The sequence below is a fragment of the Pungitius pungitius genome, chromosome 2, assembly GCF_949316345.1.
Source record: "Pungitius pungitius chromosome 2, fPunPun2.1, whole genome shotgun sequence".
Lineage (NCBI taxonomy): Eukaryota > Metazoa > Chordata > Actinopteri > Perciformes > Gasterosteidae > Pungitius > Pungitius pungitius.
In genome coordinates this window covers 29264868-29281411 of record NC_084901.1, presented here as the reverse complement: position 1 = coordinate 29281411, position 16544 = coordinate 29264868, and the positions used below count along the sequence as shown (strand labels likewise).

The 16544-nt window shown below is 43.1% G+C and overlaps 2 protein-coding genes across 2 annotated transcripts; both read left to right on the top strand.

Moving 5' to 3' along the window:
- The first annotated feature begins 4223 nt into the window (after nucleotides 1-4223).
- On the top strand, nucleotides 4224-12284 carry ube2d2 (ubiquitin-conjugating enzyme E2D 2 (UBC4/5 homolog, yeast)). The gene is made up of 7 exons (XM_037460637.2): nucleotides 4224-4490; nucleotides 6152-6215; nucleotides 8651-8682; nucleotides 8892-8969; nucleotides 9144-9249; nucleotides 9605-9698; nucleotides 11079-12284. Exons 1-7 carry the CDS (start codon nucleotides 4467-4469, stop codon nucleotides 11122-11124), a joined length of 444 nt encoding a protein of 147 aa, XP_037316534.1. The 5' UTR covers nucleotides 4224-4466; the 3' UTR covers nucleotides 11125-12284.
- An 836-nt stretch (nucleotides 12285-13120) lies between these two features.
- On the top strand, nucleotides 13121-15560 carry zgc:110843 (uncharacterized protein LOC541492 homolog). The gene is made up of 3 exons (XM_037460639.2): nucleotides 13121-13299; nucleotides 14233-14435; nucleotides 14670-15560. The coding sequence occupies exons 1-3, from the start codon at nucleotides 13236-13238 to the stop codon at nucleotides 14757-14759; spliced, it is 357 nt and encodes a 118-aa protein (XP_037316536.1). The 5' UTR covers nucleotides 13121-13235; the 3' UTR covers nucleotides 14760-15560.
- Nucleotides 15561-16544: the final 984 nt, after the last annotated feature.

The window sequence follows — 16544 nt, the reverse complement described above, 5'->3', positions numbered from 1 at the left end:
CGCATAATGGCTTTGGTTGTACATAGAGGAAGTATAATGGGGTAATTTCTCAAAATAATAATTAGGGAAGACCCCTTTCCTATTCATCAACCCCTTCAATCTCCTAAAAGCCCCAGAGCCACATGAATTGGGACCCGACAGCCAAAATTGGCCTATTTTATTATGACGCAAATATAAAGAAAAGGGATGAACTAAAAAAAAAAACGTGCAAATAAGAGACACCAGTGCAACGTCAGTGATGCAAACCTAACTAAATGAAAAAATAGATGGAGCGCTCCCTGGGGGTGCAGAATCTTGCATGCATTTGATCCCCCTGTCGGAAGGACTTCCGTTGAAGTCGGACATCGTGGACTAACGGGACCGGAAAAACGATTACTGAGACGATAAAGGGGGCGAGGGGCATTTCTGTCAAGGGCCGAGAATGTCGGGTCGCTCGTTCTCTCGCTGCAGCAGTGGCGTCACTCGGCGGAGTCTCCGCGCCCTCTCGGGCGGGGGGGGGGGGAAGCCTGGGCAGGGCAGGCACACACCTCTCTGCCGTTTTGCCATGGGTGTGTCTGTGTGTGTGTGGGGGGGGGGGGGGGGGGGGGGTGTCCTCTGGAGGTCAGAGGGCAGCAACGAGACGCTTTGGAGACCCCTCCAGGACGACGTGCGGCTGGCAACACCCCGGAATGGCGAAAAACGAACTCCCACGCAGGTTGATGCACACGCCGCGGCACCGCACAGCCATTTAAAGAAGACACAATCAGACGTGTAGTGCCATCCGGTGGAGGTATTACAAACACTTTGTGGAGCGTGCTTGTGCGTGTGTAACAGCTACTGTAGATCACGTAAAGGATAGCGTTTTATTTTGACAAGATTAAAGATTCAAATAATAAATATATATTATGTTGGAGTTGATAATGTATTGTTCTATTATTTGGCATTCCGAGTGAGTGATAGATAAAGATATATACAAAATATATGTTGGGAACATATGAATAATAATACAAATGGATTGGGCTTCTATAGGCACACACATTGTTAACGGTGTTCAGCAACTTTGTTGCGAGGCTGTTAATTTATAGGCAAGTGAACAACTATTTGTTGGAGACAAAGAATGTGAAGCCTGGCCAGAGGGTGGCCCCAAACAACTGGTCACGTTTTTACGCATCTGAGGGCGTACAGCGGTCAGTTGGCTACACCTCTTAGTCAGATTCTGGCATTGTTTTGGGGGAGCTAATTATAGCTACCACATTAGGACAGCTGTACGATCTACTCTGCAAGTGTCCATTTTAGAGCATCCAGCCAGTATGTCCATTTGTGAGCATCAACAGCACCTACATGGACTCAGCTGCCTTTTGATCATTTTTACAGGGAGTATCAAAACGAAAAATGTGGAGGCCAATCGTGAACAAATGGACCCCATTTTGGGTCCCTCCTGCGTATCTCTGGATTCTGTAATTAATACAAAAAATGCCCCATTCTCCAAAGACACTTGACACATATCTGACTGGAGGACACAAATGGGATAAAATGAAGTAAATTGCACCAACGGAAATATTCAATTTGTTTCTAAGATTAAGAAAGATGTAACCAGATGAACACAAGAGAATTTAATGCCCATATTATAACATGCTATTGTTAGCATGCTGGTTCGGCATTAGGCTTAGAGAAAAGCATGTTTAATTAAATTAGGACTTTCTTCATCTGCGTCAAAATCAAAGAATACAAAGACTTTTACAGCAGAGTCATTCTGCCTGAGCAGGAAAAGCACAGGTGTGATAAGTAACATGAAGGCCCCATTGGGTTGATGTGCCTGTCACTTGTGTGATACACCTGTAAACTGAAAAGAGCCAAGGTTTTTGACATTAGTCATGCCTGTGTATTTCCTTCTATGTCAGTTACACTTTTTAAATTAACTCTAAATAAATAACATATTAGGTGTTTAAAAAAAACAAGAGGAAATATCAATTTCTCAATGCAAATTCATGATTTCCCAAATTTAGATTTGATCCTTAAAAATGCCTGTCTTTGGTATATCATATAATTATGAACATGAACATCCGGTGTTTTAATTTAACGTGAATCCAACCAAAATTGGAAGTATGCCATAAATTGATGGAATATTGCATTGGCTTTAATAAAAAAAGATGACATACACCTGCTCTGCTGCAAATGAAAGCAACAACAGATAGATAACAGAGGCGACTGCCCCAAAAAGGGAATGATTCTCTCAGAATTAGACGCCATGAGGGCCCAACGGCCTCTGGTGGGATCTGTGCTAACGGACCAGCACCGTGAAGCTCCATCGCCATCTGCCAGAGAACATGGGAATTGGCACGTTGGCCATTGTCGCCCAGTTCCCTTCATAGGGGAGAACCTGACTGCTGTAGGTACATGGGATTAAATCCTCAGGCTCATCTTACATGAGGCCAGATGTATATATATCAGATGTCTAACATTAATAATTGTTATACTACCCTATTAAAATAGTGTGGCAATGCTACTAATAATGTATTTCAAGAAAAGAGAGTTAATGGAGGCTAATACAGAAGATGTGACAGTTTCCCGATATCCTAAAATGTTATATGCAAGATTTGTTTAATTGGTAAACAGTGCCAAGACCTTCTGCCTTTTCACACAACTTCAGCTTGTTTTGCTTCATCTGACGTTTGTCTACAGATTTCATAAGCACAAGAGAACAAATAGGAATAGGATGAAAACAATTACATATACAGTGTACAGTATGTCATGCAGAGCCAGTGACACATTCCTCACTGCAAGCCTACGGAGACTGCAGAATACGCTGTACAATTAAGTAAATTGATTCACTAATGAACATTTATTCATTCATTCAGTTTTGAATGACTATTGGTGTAATCTGTCTTTCAATAACCTCCATATTTGTAACATTTTGATTATGTCTGACTTCGGCAAGAGGAAACCTTTATGTGTATTTTCTCTGTGCTGCCGGTGTGCAGAGAGAGTTGGAGGTGGGCTATTTGACGTTATGGCAAATTATTATTAGAAATGGCGAGGCAGATGTGCTAAGATAATGCCCTATAAAAATAACACGTAAACTATAGTGACAATAACTCCAGCTCGAAACCTGGAAAAGGCTTAACACGAACCTGCGATCTCGCGATGACACGTTTTGACGACAATATCACTCCGCGGTGAGCGAACCCCGGGTGTAACTCATCCAAGTGAAACACCCACAAGTGTATACATCCATAAATACGGTCAACAAGGTAGTTGTTGTGTAACACTGTGGATGTCCCTGAATGTATGATATGTCAAGTATGGTAATATGGTGAAAACCTGTCTAAGCATAGACCTTATTTAAAACGCTTACTGTGCAGACATTTTGGCTGATTCTGGACCACGTGGACTCATCCTGGCCATCGACTACACAGAGCAGCAAGAATGCGTATTATAGCACTAAGTCTATAATATCTAGTGCCTTTACATTGCTCGGCGGAAGGCTTTTTAATCACAAGCGCAGTGAGAGATGCGTTTCAACAGGGACTTCCGGCATGGCCGGTTGGTTTACAGCATAAAAGAGTTGCGTTATATTTTTTAATTTTCGTCATACACACTGAAGTGAGAAAATCTATTGAGCTATAAAAAAGGAAGATAATTAATCTATTGGGCTACAAAAAAAGAAGACAATTCTTATAATATACAGTGGTCGAACACTTGATACATTTAGTTATTATTCAGCATCTCTTAAATAAATGAATTCATTTTCTCTGAAGTCAAATATGATCTGGTCCAACTACTCGCATGTGACAATTTCCATCTGCTGTCTGTTTTATATCTTTGCAAATTATGTATGTTAGCAAGTAGACATTGCTTTGGGTAACATAGTGATGGACCATTTTCACCATTGTATCTATTTCATCTATTATCAATTGAAACTACGCTAAGTAAAAACAATCAATAATTCAAATAGTGGATACTTGATTTGGGCCAGCTGTTTAAAGTAGTCTATTTACTGGACACTCTTCTTTAGGTGCACATAATATAGACAATGGGGACTTGTATGGTATGACTGGGCCTGCTATGTAGTGTGAAACGATGCGGTTAAAAATGAAACGTTAATGGTGTATAGCTAAACAAGATGATTTCGTGTATGAGGAGAACTGTTTTGTGTCGACGCGATGTAAAGCAGCTTGGACGCGTAGCGCTGGAGCTTTTATTGTGAAGACTTGATTTCGGAAGCGTTGTCGTGGTTGCTGCTGGCAGACCCCAGGCCGCAGTGATTTGGTAGCCGCTGCAGTAGGAGGAAGGACCGCGGTTCTACCCCCTTCTATCTTTCAGTTTCGTCTCGAAATTTTATCGGTGGTCGCTTCTGGTAACGATTGGTACATTGCGTGTACAGTAACGGAGCTCTGTGATCAATAAGTTGTAGTAATACCAACGGACAGTGATATAAATCGCCATTTTAATCGCACGTTTTTCCTGACAGAAGCGCTAGCACAACAATGGCTCTGAAAAGAATTCACAAGGTAAGGAAGTGAACGACGAGGCCCAGGATTTCGCACTTTCGTTGGGGATTTAAATCCGAGGTTACCCATCTGATGCTTTTCTGCTGCCTTTAATACACGGATGATAATACTACAATTTTGACAAAATAACTCCGGCTCGGTCTCAACAGCCAGCTAACGGTCTCTAAATAGCGAGTGACGACAGTGAGAGCAGCAATGCGCCGCCTGTCTGTGTTCCCCAGTGCTTCTACAAATGGGCCAACTGAATCCTTCTAATCTGTAAGCTACAAGTAGCCTTTATGGTACCTGCACTTTGTTACATTACACATGTTCACCGTCGACGTGCTGTCTGTTCAGCGGTGCCGGCTCCTGTTAACATGTTAGTTAACGCTGGCTAGCGTTATCTCCCTTTGCCTTGGATAAGCTCCTCATCAAGCTAGCTTAATAACGTTACATTAACGCTAGCTGTAAACGCTGCATCTGCACGGTTCATGGACGGTAGTTTACATTCTTAAGTGTTGAAGCTATCGGATATGTCATTTGTTTCCCCGTAGAGTAGTAGAGCTAGCCAATATGAATTATTACAGTTATCTTCGCTCGCTGTACCCGCTCCTTGATTTGACAGATAAGTTACCCAGCTAACGGCTAACGGGGACGCTAACGACAGGACTCTCGCACTTATATTATCCGAGTTGCCATTTATTTGTCTTTTGATAATATTAACTTACATTTTATGGTTTAATGTTCGGATGTAAATAGCATTGTGCCAGCCAGCATTGTTATATAACGTTATATGTGGCTGTATGTAAGCTAACGTTACCCTTCCGTATATCCCTGTTTTTCGCGTTAACGTTAAATTGTCTTCGTAATACACGTCATTTAATTGGACAATTCGAGTAGTCATGCCAAATAAACGGGTTTGTGATGCTGTTTGATATTGTAATTGTATTTGTCAAAGAGCTATACACCGGAAAACGCCAGTAATGTTAGCAGTGTGCCGTTGTGGTAGAAACAGGCCCCACGCGTTGCTCGCCTTTGATGCCATGTTGCTGACAGCAGGCGAGCAGCACATCGTGGTTTTGCCGTTTGTTGGATTCAACTATCTGAATTCTGTGTTTTTTAGTTGTTAATTCCCCCCGCCCCTAAGTAACATTAGGCCCTGTCATAATGTGGCTAACCAGCTAGCACAACGTTTCTATCGTATTAACGTTACATCCTGTTGCCGAACCCGATGGCCAGTTAGCTAACGTCGGTGACGTTACACTGGACGACACACAACGAGCTTAAACGCTTGTTTACCCGAGTGCGTCTGTGGACGTACCGTCGTGATCTAGGTTTGGCTGTCACATGTTCTACTCGGGGTACCTGGACAAATGCTATTATGTAATCGCAGTCACTCAACAGAAAAAAAACTGTAGTGTTGTGTCGCTAGGAAATGTTTCTATTGACTTGTCATAATCGCAATGAGCCTTTGTAGCAATGGCACTAGCCTTCTTATTGGTTTACAAACAGGCATTTAGCCAACTACATAAAGGAGTCACACGTGAGATTATTGAAGGTTTTTTTTTCTGGGAGTTATTTTATTTGTTGCAGTGTTGTCATTGCCAGTGATGTATTCTAGTTTATTTGTTGGCATTACTGTGCAGGAAGCAATCCACTGACTTGTCGTTTGTTTGTCTTAGGAGTTAAACGACTTGGCACGGGACCCACCAGCCCAGTGTTCTGCAGGACCAGTAGGAGATGACAGTAAGTTCATCATCTAAACCAACATAGTCAAACTACTCACAAATGGGATTAAAAAAAGGCCTTATATCATCATTTAATTTATTGCAGACTTTGTGGATTATGTTATTTGTCTGTTAGGTAACTGTGTCAAGATTTATTATGAATAATGTGTGTAAGTTTAGATCTGAACAATTGTCTGCAATATTTCAATACTGGTTTAATATTAATGATTTTAAGCCTAAGCGTTTTGCCATTTAAAAGGGGGAAAAAAACATCAGTGAGTCTGCTGGGTTTTTATGTGAGGAGCCCACAGCATTTGACTTCATTAAAGAAGAATCTGTTCTTTTGAGCAAGTGGAACCAGTTATTATCCACACATATTATGTTCTATATATCCTGTAAAAACTGACCCAAGAATAGGTTACATTTTTGGTTAAACTTAGTACATAGGATTATAGACATTTTACACACCGTAGATATTATCTTATGAAACCTTTAAAATAAATTGTAATGCCACTATTCCACTGTATACATTTATCTTAACTATTTAATATTGCAATAAGTTTGATTACTTTATTGTCAACATGTTTTTGGACTATTGTAGTACAATTAGGTGTTTCATCCAAGTTAGTCCATATGTAGGCATTATTGTTAAACCACACGACCTTATTTTTTATTGACACTGTAAGGTTTATCAAGACGGGACACAATAATGGTTACTATATTGTTTTACAAAAAACATAAATCCTCTCTCATTCGATAAATATAAGCAAAGCTATTTCTAAGGAGAGAAATGTCTTTAATCCCATGTCAACATCTATTTCTACATGTAGTTCCACAAAACCATATTTTGTTTTAGAAAATTAGAATAGCCTCGTAATATAGATTCTTAATCTTGGATGGCATTATCCTGGAAGTTCAATAAAGGATCAATATATATCATTTAGGATGTATGTAACTAGTTTTTAAAAATGATCAATGACAAATAATATCCAAAAGCATTAAGGACATTAACAGTGAGTGAGGAATAGACTCCATTTCTTTCATATAACACAAGTCTGTTATTTGGAGGTTTGTCTTTCATTAAGCCAATAAACCTGACTTCATCGGGTTGCCGTCTATGTTCCTCCGTGCATACAATGCAGTTTATGTGTTTTTTTGTCATTGTGGACTCTGCTCGGCAGGTCAGAACTTTTCAGCTGAGCACTCCTGCGAACACATGCATCCATACACGGCATTGTTTTTAGGCGAGACGGACACACACAAGCATTAGTGGAGGCTAGTGAACATGCACACACTTCGCAAACCCCTCCACTAGATGAAAATTATTTTATTCAAATAAATTTGATAAAGAAGCCAGTTGGATTTTTCTGTAGCTACTCCAATGATTAACTTTTTTTCAGAGAGCCACATCTCGCCTGTCTAAATAAATAAATGAATGAATATTTTAGCGCAGAAGCCTTGAAGGCAAAACAGATGACCAGGGGTGGAATGTTGGCACAATGATGAAGTCAAAATCAAAACATGCTGTTTCAACATGACATGTGGTCTAGTTCTGATGAATATTGACTCATTCAGTTGTGTATTGTTGGTATGACAATTATGTGAGACATTATTTGATATTTTTTGGTGACATTAAGGTGTTGTGTTAGATATGATTGGATAGATAGCTTCTCTGGATTTGGTGACATTGCTGGTATTGATTGGTTTTTTATAAATGAAGAAATAGTCATGTGACTTAGTGTGGCCATATTTTGTCCGTTTAACTGCATCTAAGGGTTTGTCTTATTCCTTCACCAACACTGTGCCCCCCCCCCCCCCCCCCCCCATAAAATGCCTTATGGACCTTGATTATTGACCTTGATATGCTATTATTATGCTAAGACACTTGGTAAAACGTAATGCGTCACAATGATGGGCATTAATAACATGCAACTTGTCACCTGGGTGGTTGGCAGTAGCTTGTTCCAGTGAATCAACCAACCTGTTTTCAGAAGCAGCGTCACTCTAAACATGTCACTTCCTGCCATCCAACAACCAGTAAACTGCTCTGCTACAAACTACAAAAAAGTGCTTCTTGTAACCGTGGTTACTGTGGTTTACTTTCAGTGTGACATTGGCCCTCAGACCTCAACAGAAGGGTTGTGTTGGTCTGGTTTAAAAGCTTCCAAACCCCTTTCTGATCCATGCCTTTTACAAATTACACTTAATGTCAACATGACATTTTCTTTCTTAAGCAGCCGTTTGGGTGTAAAACATATTGAGGCATTTCACAATAAAAATGGGTCTCTGTTATCATTATATGAGCCTTTTATAGTTTAAAAATACATTTCAAGAATATCTGTCTCAACTGAGATAATAACCAGGCTCTCTTAATGCTTCATTTTTTATGCAAACGCTTCTCAGCCATGCGTGAGGTTCCTGGTGTTTCCTAAACTGTTTTTGTTTTTGTTTCAGTGTTTCACTGGCAAGCCACAATAATGGGACCCGTAAGTATCTGCTTCTTGCCTTGATAATACTGCTTTAATTTTTACTGGGAATTAACATTCACGCTGGCGGGTGGAAGAATGTATTTACTTATTACTTTTTTCTCTTTGAAAAAAAATCTGATCATTAACTTTTATTATTTTTAACGTATGTGTCCTGTCTGCACTTGATTCTGTAATGAGATGAATGGGCTCCTCTCTCCCTGCGTTAGAATGACAGTCCTTACCAGAGCGGGGTTTTCTTCTTGACCATACACTTCCCCACAGACTACCCCTTCAAACCGCCAAAGGTAAGCAAGACGTGCACACAAAGCAGCAGCATGCATAACAGCGGCGCACATCGAGTGCCTCTTGCCTGCTAAAACATGCCTCAGCTTTACATCATTCAATTTCCTGTTGTTGCGCTCACCTGCGGCGCCCCCCCCCCTTTATACCCCCTACATTTCTTCTTCATCTGTTTTCAGGTTGCATTTACCACAAGAATCTACCACCCAAATATCAACAGCAACGGCAGCATTTGTCTTGACATTCTGCGATCACAGTGGTCTCCGGCTCTCACCATCTCCAAAGGTAGTTTTTTCACTTGTCTTTTTTTTCCTTTTTCCTGTCCTTTGCTCATATTGCTCTGGATAAATGACAGATGCTGCAGTTTTACAAACTGCATGTTAAGAATAAAAGGGTAAACTTTTCTCGGGCAGAGGTCCTTCTATCATACTGGAGTTTCCTCTGTAAAGTTAGACCTTTTCATGCAGTGCTCACTACTAGACTTTTCTTTTCATTTGAAATCTATTGCATGTACTATAAACAGTTGTATAGCTAAGACAAATACTGCCTGACCCCCTGGGGTCATTTGAAGGAAATTGACATCAATTCTTAGGATTCCTGTTTTTATTTGAGTACTCATTGGATAACTTGTCCATTTTAGTCCTCCTGTCCATCTGCTCTCTGCTGTGTGACCCAAACCCGGACGACCCCTTAGTACCCGAGATCGCCCGCATCTACAAGACGGACAGGGAAAAGTAAGTGTTTGGTGCATCATTCGCGTGGATTTGGATTTTTCTTCCTCTTGTCACTGCTTCCGCCCAAGCCGGTGCTGATCCAACTCAGTGTTGCAAACTGGCTATTGGTGGACTGTAGCTCTATATTGCCCCTTTTCAACAATGGTTTTAGTATTTTTATTTTTTTTAGCAGTGTGAACAATCACAGGGGACTCGTCAAATGTTTGACTCCAAGATTTAGAAAGTGTAAAATATCTGTTGTCTTCTTATGGGTAAGCCAACTGATGACACAAGGATGTGGTTTAAAGCGTGCGTCTCCATAGGTATACCAGTTTCAAATTTCCATAAGGTATGGACATACGATCATACCGCTGCATAGCCGTACCAACTATTGTTGCTCTTCGACAGCAAAACATATCGTTTGCGGTGCAGCGGTCGAGCTTCTTGTCCAACGTGTAGCGACTTATGACCCAGGAGAATGTGGCTGAACAAAAAACAGGAGACAGACCGGATGACACCACACACAAACCGCTGTTGAGCAGTAAACAGCAGTCCTTTTTGGTGAAAATGAATGAGTATCTTCACTCGGGGGGGAAAAAGTACTGTTTTATATACTGTGAAACCGCAAGAATCTTATAATATACCGGGATATGAATTTTTGGCCATACAGCCCAGTTCTACACTTACTGTCAAAGTAGTGAGTCTCTTGGGGTGGGCAGAGAGTGAAGGGGTGTGTTTCTGGCCGGTCATATACTTTGCTCACTGATCTTGCACCACAATCACGGTCCAATGAAACATAAGTAGAGTAATATTGACATGTTGTTTTTACATGCTGAAACTGAACTCCAGATGTGTTCTCTACATTTTCCACTCGACTTACTTTCCGTTTATAGTAGAACTACACAAAGTAGTTTATTTCTATCTGAAACATTGAAAATGCATCGCCCTCGTTTGGATAAACTTTATTGAAGTTGAATGGACAAAAATAACGTGTGTGTGTGTGTTCTATTTGTCCTTTTGGCTATCTACTGGCACAAAGTATCACCAATAATCATAAATAATTGAGGGTGAATGGCCTTTGTTTTGAGTGAACCATATCTGTGCTTAGACTATCCTCCTGTTACCAAGCGGCAGGAGGAAGCTAAAACAAACCCGATGATGAAACTACAATGTGTTCAAGGCATTTCAGAACTGCATGTGCATTTGTAGAGTGCAGCCAACTGGCATCTTTGCCGCTGCTGCAGGTATAGGGGCCAAAACGTATGATGTCCACGGGGAAGTAAATGGAGGTGAAAATGTTGCTGGTTTCTCAGCAGTTTATGTTTGTTGTAAAAGATGTGACAAAATCCTGATGTTGCTCAACTAACACCCTGCTCTCTTTCTCCTTGTGCTTGTCCACAGGTACAACAGAATAGCTCGGGAATGGACACAAAAGTATGCAATGTAGTGTTGGGTTGGAATCATCGCCAACCACCTCTACGACATAAGATTAGGGGAGCTTAAGACGTAAAGAGAAAACAAACAAAAACCATTCAAACAAATGAAAAGTTTAAAACAAGATCTTGTTGGTTTCCGTTGGAGTGCTTTCTTTGAGCCATGCCTCCCCTTCACCAGAGTACCTGTAAAACTCCCTCTGCCCCCTCCTCCTTTCTCCCTCCCTCTGTTTTACTCTGCCCCCTCCCTCCTCCTGCCTCTTAGTTCCAGTGTACATATTGTCAGCCTGCTTTCAATGGTAACATCATCTCTCCCTGCTCCTTTCTCCCCTCCTCCCTCCCTTTTGTCACATCTACTGACTTCTGTATTTCGTTACACACGTTGGGCAGCTCCCCCCCCCCCCCCCCCCCTCCCCCTTTTACACTCACCCCTGCCCAGGCGTTAATCCTTAACCTTTGAGCATTGTTGAAACCTTGAGGGGACCCCCCTCCCTAATTATTTAGGAGAGTGGGGGACAGTAGGGTTTTTACACTGCATATTTTTCTTATTTTGTCACTTCCTATAATCTCCATCTGTAGAGATGACAATTCAAGAAAGCGCTTTGTGTTTGCACGAGTCGAAGGGCACTCCGTATTTTTATGATGAATACTTTAAAGAAACCATTGCAGGCTGTGGATAAGGGGGTCGGGGGAGAAAGGGCGCATGCCCTATTTTGGCGTTCTGTTGGATTCAATGATAGGACTTTGATTTATCCCCCCCAATGACCTTTCCAACCCCACCTAGGTTGACCCGTACATACACAAATAGACACACATGCACGCACAATTATCACCCCCACCACTACCCGCCAACTTTTCTTTACTCAAAGTGGAGGTTCTGGACCAGGTATTTAAGCAATTTATTTTTCTTAGTCTAACCTGTGTTTTTTTATCTCCCCTCCCCACCCCCAATAACTCTTTAGGTTGCTTTTTTTTCTTATTTGGTTTCTCTTTTTGTTTTTGCTATTGTTAAATTAGAGGCTAACATTTTAAAAGGCTATGGGACTGGCTTGGGCTCTGGGTGCGAGGAGAACCCACTCTTCTTGCACAAAACCTCTGTATATTGAATTACCTGAGAGGCTCGTTGAGCTTTGTGTGTTGATTAAACTGTGTAATAAAAACCCATTATTCCTGATTTGACTCATTCTCGGGCCCTTTTTGGAGGACATGCAGCGGTAGGAAAGGGAAATGTCACACAATGTCACATCCGTGTAGACTGGATGAATGACTTTAACACACTGTTACTGTACATTCATTGTGGGTATAGTGTCTGGTAAAATAAAACTGAAACAGGATTTTGAAATCAAACTATTGATCGATACTTGTTACTTGATACTTGTGGCCCAATTTAAGTTAAATGAAATACGATATATTGTTTAAAAGAATGCATCTACAGCAGAAATGTATAATTATAGCATACATGGGTGATAACCCTCTGATATGGAAGTTATTCATTCATTAATCATTTTCAAATGTTAAATAGTTTGTTCGAACTGGTAGTTTTCGTTTGTCTCCCTCTGGTGGTGGTTTTATGTACATTCTAATAAGAGCATTACATTTCAGTCTGTCCGTGTTCATAGCAACAAATAGTTACTCAAGATGGGACACGTGAGTTTTTCTGTCAAACCAGTAGACGAGGGAATCAAATAAATGTAGGCACATATATGGCATTTACAGGGCTAAAGGGGAAGTACTTCTGAGAGGCGAAATAGGCCTCCCCAAAGCTCGCATCCATCAAGATGAGTCTGCTCCAGTGAAAAACTTTGGCACAAACCATCTTCAATGATAAATATTCCAATTGAAAGCAAATACTTAGTCACGTCATACTGGAAATGATGAAGTGACCGCGACAGATACTTGTTAAACTATACATTGTATGTTACATTGACGTTGCGGTGAAGCCGGAAGTGCGCACGAGACGGTTTAACAGCTACGAGACCCACTCCTCCTCAGACCTGATTGGTTGCTTAGCAGTGACGTAGGTGGGCGAGCACCCTGTTTGTAGAGCTGACTGAGTTCAGAAAGACTCCCCGGGTGACCTTGCTGCTGAGCTCCGACTACACGCAAAACAAGCTCCAGGGCTAATATGTCAACCCCAAGTTTAGCAGCGATGCCCGCATTGCCCAGATCGGGATTCTCTTTTTCGAAAGGTAACGTATCCAAGCTAGCTAACAGCAAGCTAGCATTGACTGAATGTTTTGTTTTTGCAGCTCAACGTAAACTTAACAACGTCTTTGACCTCACATTACACAAGCAAAGTAACGCTGACAGCTAACCCCACGGGCCATAAGGTATTAGGCTAACGTACTGCGCCGTGGTTTCGAGACTAATAAACAACGTGTTCAAATCGTTAAATTGTTCATTAAAAGAAGCGTCCCTTGCGTTATCTGACTACCTTCACTTTAGCTAACGTTAGCTAAGTTAAGTGAACTGGCCAGCCGGCCGTCGTGTTGTACGCAGACGCACGTCGTGTTTCCCGCTTGGGGCCGGTGCCTTGGATGGTTCTGGCCCGTCTGCGAAGGCCTTACTTGTTGGAGATCCCTGCACCTACTTTCAGGAATATCTTAGTGTTTCATGGCCCCCGGCAAAGCAGCTAATCACTGAACTGGCTGATCCGGACTGACAGCGTGCCCCTGTTCCTCTGGTCCTACGACTCTCCCTCATGTGATGCCGGATACGCCTGCGATGCTTCCCGAAAACAAAGCCAGGATGACCAGACCTGCTAAAGAGCCTATCTCGCAGGAAGTCCTATGAAGAAAAACCACCAACCACCCAGAATCTTAGTTGTTTTTGTTGCTTCTCCACGGGTGAAACAAACTGGTAGAGATCTTTTTTTTTTAGTGAGAAAAATGTCAGATTGATGAAGTGCAACAGTTCGTGTTGATTACGAGCTTTAAGTAGCGGGGACCCGCAATACCCATGCAAGGCCCTCGTGGGAGATCTTAAGTCAGGGGTGACGGTACCATTTGGGAGATGTGTCTCAATAGTTTGTCCTCGTTTATTAGCATTAAAGAAACAACTGACTGTTTTGGGAGTGAACCCCCTGTATCTGAATGCACACTGTGCGCCTCGTCTCCCCCCAGAGCACTTTGTGGTCGCCGTGCCGGTCGCAGTGGTTGCAGCCGTCGGTGGTTTCCTCGTCAGCCACTACCTGAGCGGGCGGACCTGTAAGAAGGGCCTGGTGAACACCTCCATCAGTAAAGACAGCCCCAAAGTGGTGCACAGCTTTGACATGGAGGACATCGGCACCAAGGCTGTGTACTGCCGCTGCTGGAAGTCAAAGAAGGTCAGGCCCGTTATTTCGGACATTCGATCAAACACTGTCACTCAAGTTTACCACATTGACGCGGCTAACGATACGTCTCAGAAGCCCATCAGGACAATGCTCCGCTGCCCCGTCGTAGTTCTAAGGTGGAGGTTCATATTTGCAAACCGCGCTCACGCTTATCGTTAAAGTATTCGAGTTGACGAGAGCGTCTCTCTCTTGTTCCCGCTTTAACGTGTCCCGTTCTGCTTCCAGTTCCCTTTCTGCGACGGAGCCCACGCCAAACACAACGATGAAACCGGGGACAACGTCGGGCCGCTCATCATCAAGAAGAAGGACGCCTAAGCCACTGGGGCGGAGGAACCTCCACCCACCTCTTAACGTCGCTCGTGCGCCCGGCCTCTGTTTGTCCAATTATTTACATCATCCAAATCCACCGCCCCACCACCACCACAGTGTCAACAAAGACGGTTCAGGTTTAGGGCCGTCGCAATCGTATCAAGCTGTGTAGATCGGCCACAGGCACACGGAGAGAGTTTTGATTTCTATTTGAAACCAAAGGTCATTCGAGGCGAGATAAGGGAGGGACTTTGACCGTCGGCACAACCTGACACAGACGGGCCTGTTAGCTTTTCAACCAACTCTGTGCCAAGACTGAAATTATCACCGGACCCGAAAGAACCAAAAATATTTCACCACGCAGTCTGGTGTCACCTAACCGATCTCCACCCTCCATCTTGACTCCCATGGGTGTCGGCCAGGTCGTTGAACCGTGATTACCGGCTGCTCGTCGCCTCACACGGCCAATTTTCAATTTGGATTCAGCAAAGGCTTGGTATTTAAATCTGGAGCCCAGGCCCCAGAGTCCGAACGCACACACGGAGCTGCATTAAGAGCTGCTGGGTCAGATGGAGACCTAATAGTCGGCGACCATGACGCGCGTTGAAACACTATCTCTGTTCGTACTCTGTTACTATCGGCTACCTGAGGGAGCTTGTATTTAATCTGTGTTCAGAAACTCTGCTTGTGAATGACGTGTTGCTATTTGGTTAGTCTTCTTTTCTACTGGCTGCGTGCGGTGTCTGTTTCGATTTGTTGTTCAGTTCTGATTTCTTGTGAATAAAACTCCATCGAGTGATCAGCTTCGGAGGCTTTCTCATTTTTTTACTTTTCGGAGTGGCATCCTGGGGGGGTTAGGGGGGGGGGGCACATACTCTAGCATTTGTTTGTTTTCCAGCCACAGGATCAAATGCACTTTGGCGAACAACTTTGCCTCTGTTAGCAGAGAGGCAGCGCAGTGTGTTTGTGGATTAACAGTGGACAGAGGTAATGAGTAAACAGCCCCGTGGGGGGGGGGGGTGAGGGGGGGGGGGTGGTCGCCGTGCTGCAGTGTCCACCAGCACAAGTGGCCATTTTAAGATGTGTCAGTATTTGCGGTGACCACTAGAAGACGCTGTGTTTACACGGATAGTCCAGGCCAGACAGTGCGCGCGAGTGCGGTGGGCCCCCTGCTCCCATAGTGACACGCACGGGCACGCCACGCACACAGTGGCGGACTCATGCACGAGGTATCTGGCTGCGTGCCACATGCAGCGCAGGGCTCTCACAAGAGGTGGAGTGGACTCCGCCGTCCCCGCGTGAGGAGTCACCTTTAGAGAGGGACGCAGACCCACCAGCGCTATCTGCGTAGCGCGAGCTGTTAACAGGGACGTTAGCATGCTAACAGGCTAACGCACTTTGACCGCGAGTGAGCGAGAATGCTGACGATACACGTGGTTCAGAAAGTATCTGTGGAGTTATTCTGTTTTAGTTTTTTTGTAAGGTGTTTATGATACTCAACAGTATTTTAGAAAAGAAACAGACAAATCGAGTTTAGTGGTCATAACGTGATAATAACATGGTCTCTTGTAACGTGGGGGGTTATGACACTGACTTCCGGTGTGGATGTGACCCATAATCAAAACTCTCAAATCAGTATTTTTTTCCTCTCTTTTCAGGCGCCTTATCCAAGCATTAAAATAGCAAGTAATACATGACATCAACTTACCCGGCCTGTGGGTGAACTCTGACCCTTTCACAACAGAGTGACGTGGATAAACGTGTCTTTTACACGAAGCCAAGAGGTCACCA